Source organism: Vigna umbellata, chromosome 8, assembly GCF_029865625.1.
Source record: "Vigna umbellata cultivar VRB3 chromosome 8, Vumbellata_1.0, whole genome shotgun sequence".
Taxonomy (NCBI): domain Eukaryota; kingdom Viridiplantae; phylum Streptophyta; class Magnoliopsida; order Fabales; family Fabaceae; genus Vigna; species Vigna umbellata.
The window spans coordinates 33,569,354-33,572,880 of NC_142172.1; the positions used below are offsets into that span (position 1 = coordinate 33,569,354).

General features: G+C 41.2%; 1 protein-coding gene across 1 annotated transcript; it reads right to left on the reverse strand.

Annotated features, from left to right (window-relative positions):
- Positions 1-370: 370 nt before the first annotated feature.
- On the reverse strand, positions 371-3,180 carry LOC124844069 (Heavy metal transport/detoxification superfamily protein). The gene is made up of 3 exons (XM_047320924.2): positions 2,855-3,180; positions 2,631-2,706; positions 371-2,289 (listed from the first exon to the last, which is right to left on the reverse strand). Exons 1-3 carry the CDS (start codon positions 2,882-2,884, stop codon positions 704-706), a joined length of 1,692 nt encoding a protein of 563 aa, XP_047176880.1. The 5' UTR covers positions 2,885-3,180; the 3' UTR covers positions 371-703.
- Between the last annotated feature and the right edge of the window lie 347 nt (positions 3,181-3,527).

Sequence of the window (3,527 nt, forward strand, 5' to 3'; positions counted from 1 at the left end):
TACACAGAGATTTCTGATATTTTGATTTGTTTGAAAAGGTAAGATGTGAGTTAAAAAGAATGAAAGATTTGAAAGATGCGTATAAGAAAAGAAAAAGTTAGAGTGTGGTCCCACAGAAGTCTGGGGCTTTTACTGTTCATACCTCCAATCAGGAACATAAAAGTTTGAAGAAGCATTGTTGCCTCTTCTGACTTTTTGTCCTATTCCCAACAGCCCAGAGAAAGACTCAAAGAAAAGAAGATACAGCAGAAATATAACGACTCTCTGTGGTTTATTGAACTAATTATTTAGGTAAGGACTAAGAAGAAGAAGGGAGTGTTCAGATATTTTGATTAGAAGCAACTTATAAAAAGAAATGAGTAAAATAATGTCAGAAAAAAGAGAGCATTGAAATTGAAAGTAGAAGTTTAGAATATTGTAAGGATATTTGGGCAATAGAATGAAGAGCATTGAATTTTAGAGACCCATATGGCTGTATTTAATTTGAGGAAATTAAAAGGCCATGTGAGAGTCTGTGATGACTTACACCATGATGCCCTACTCAGGACCAAAACAAAACAAACAACACATGATATCTCTAGTACTCCTAAAAATGTTGCACAGTTTTCTAGCACTAGGACAAAATTTAATGAACCCCCCAAACAAAATACTACAAACAAATACAAAGAAACCTAATTAAAACAAACTAGTCACCACTAATAATTTACATTATGCTGCAGCTCTCCGTGTTCTCGTCGCTGAAAACATGCGTCATAGGATCCGCCATCGGGTGTGACGGCATTGGTGGCGGTGGAAAGTAGTTCATCGACGGTGCCCTTCCGTACATCATATGCGGTGGGTACATACCCATGTTCGCTTGCTGCTGCTGCTGTTGGTTCATCATCATGGCCATCAATTGTTGTTGTTGCTGCTGTTGTTGGATGCTGTAAGGGTTTTGCTGTTGCATATGCATCGGCATCCCTTGCATCCCTTGATAGTAGCCACCGTTCATCGCCGCCGCGGCTGCCGCTGCCGGTAATCCTTGCACCGCCGGGATGTTCATGTTCATGTTCCTCATATGGTCCATTTGACCCATCTGATTCGTTGGGCCTCGCTGACCCATGGGGCCCATCTGGTGACTCATTGGACCCATGTGACCCACATTACCATTATTGGCACCGTGACCCTTGCCATTACTGTTTTTACCATTATTGCTGCCCTTGCCATTTTTACCTTGGGGAGAGATATCGAAATCTTGAAAGTCAAAGTCAATTTTGTCCATTTTACCTCCTCCGTTTTTCTTTCCTTTGCCGCTGCTGTTGTTGTTTCCACCTCTGTTGTCTTTATTCTTGGTTGCTGTTGTGTCGGCCGAACCTCCTCCCTTCTTGTTCTTTTTCCCAAGGCCGAGAAACCGAACAAGGAAGCCACCACCATTTTTGGCTTTGGAGCTCTTTTTCTTGTTACCATGGTTATGATTGTTATCTCCCCCACCGCCACCACCCTTTTGCTTTCCACCTTTGTTCTTTTGACCACCATCTCCATTGCCTTTTTTCCCTCCATTTCCATTTTTACCCTCGTTGAAGTTTCCACCTTTGCCTTTCATCTGTATGGGTAGATCGATGACCTCACCCTTCTTCACACTCCCAAAATTCCCACCCCCATTCCCTTTATGGCTGTTCATCCCAGGCCCATTCATCATTCCGCCAGGCCCATGAGGCCCACGCCCGTTCCCCATCTGGCCCATCTGGCCCATCTGGCTCATCATCTTGTTGTGTTGCATAGGATGCCCCTGTCCCTGCCCCCGGCCATGGCCATTACCATGGCCGTGTCCATACAGTTCCTCCTCATCCTCTTCGTCAAAATCATCATAATCGTCTTCAAACTCATCGTAGTCATCATCAAATTCATCAAAATCTTCATCACTTTCATCAAGTTCATCCTCTGATAAGTTGAAGTTGACAGATTTCTGATTCTTGGGGGGTACTTTTGACCCTTCCTTCATATTTTGGAAGTGTGCTAGTTGACCACCACCTCCACCGCCTCCGCCTCCGCCTCCTCCACCTTTCTGAGGAGCACCACCCTTGTGATTGTGAGACTTGTTGTCCTTGCCTCCTTTGGTGTTATCTATGTGCAAGTTCTTGAACTGAGGGTAGGTGGGGTAGTTTTGGTTGTACATCATGCCTCTCTGCCCACCCCAAACTTCGGCATGCTTCCCTGACCTCTTCAGCTTTTTTATCAGCTTCGCTGGATCTATGTGCCCTGACACCATTACCTTCCCTCGCTCCGCATCTATGTTCACGGAATACACTCCTGCACACCAATAACTCACTATGCTTAACGACAAACTTAAATAATACTCTCCAAAACTAAACTGTCGAATCTCAAATCTAATTATCTTTGCTTGCAAATACAGAAACCATCCTACCCAATAAAGAAAAGTTCCAATCTATGTACCAAGAAAAAAAAAATAAAAAAGTAAACTTGGAAGCTACATACCAAGAAAAAGAGAGTAAAGTTGGAAGCTTGATGTATAACATCAAAATAAAGTGGATAAATTAGGCGACAGGATAAAGTTGAGTAATGAAGCTAATTAGCATCGCATGAGAATTTGAAAAAAAGAAAAGGCAAAATGGTGGGTGCTAGAGATGTACCATCAATTTTCTGCAGGATTTTCTTTACTTTCTGTTCACAGCCATCGCAGTGGATATTCACCTTGAGAAGGCAATTCTACACGGGGGAATAAAAACACAACATAGATCAGTTATCACAAGTTTAGGGAACAGTACATCTTAAGCAGAATAACAAACAGGTTTGTCTTTTGAACTAGTTTAATTAAGCTATGAACAAAAGAGTGAAAGCAGTAACAAGTGTGCACCTGAACTTTGAGCATGTCTTGTTTACTCATCCTGGTTGGATAGGTGGTGGTTCACACACACAGCACAGATATGTGAGTGGAGAAGTAGAGAACAGACAGTGAGAGTAGTGTTTTGAGAATTGTTTTTTTAGAGAGAGGAAAGGTTATTGTTGGTACGCATTGGACACTTCTATATTTGTTCCTTTCCTCAAGTATCCGTACTGTTTAGGCTCAAACACACGTACAAGAACAGCAAAGTCACATTTTAGAGAGAAAGAAAGAAGAGAAGAGAGAAGGTGATTTTCGAACCAGGGTAGATAGCTTCCTATGACTGTGAGTTGGCTTTATGTTTTATGCTTTATAATATATATATATATATATATATATATATATATAAATAAGAAACTCGTGAACCTTTCAAAGTGGTCTCACACTGACAGCTTAATACTGCCATGCCTCACCTAAAAAATTAGGACCAAACTATCTTTTTAATCTGTTTTCCTTTTCATAAAATGACACACTGACTTACTTTGACCCCCTTCTTTTACCCTATTCAGCCCATTAGCTTCTGGGCCGGCCCTGTTAAATTGGGCATGCAAAAATGTATATATTTTATGTAAGTAATTTGTCTCAAAAAATAAGGTCTCAAAAAATAAGGTCAAGTTGTTCATGACATTACATGAATTGTTCAAGA

What these genes read in the sequence shown, in the direction of transcription:
- LOC124844069 (XM_047320924.2), bottom strand. Translation starts at nt 2,884, where the DNA reads ATGAGTAAACAAGACATGCTCAAAGTTCAG. An exon ending in AAGACATGCTCAAAGTTCAG is followed by an intron (nt 2,707 to 2,854) that starts GTGCACACTTGT and finishes TCCCCCGTGTAG; the next exon opens with AATTGCCTTCTCAAGGTGAA. An exon ending in AATCCTGCAGAAAATTGATG is followed by an intron (nt 2,290 to 2,630) that starts GTACATCTCTAG and finishes ATTGGTGTGCAG; the next exon opens with GAGTGTATTCCGTGAACATA.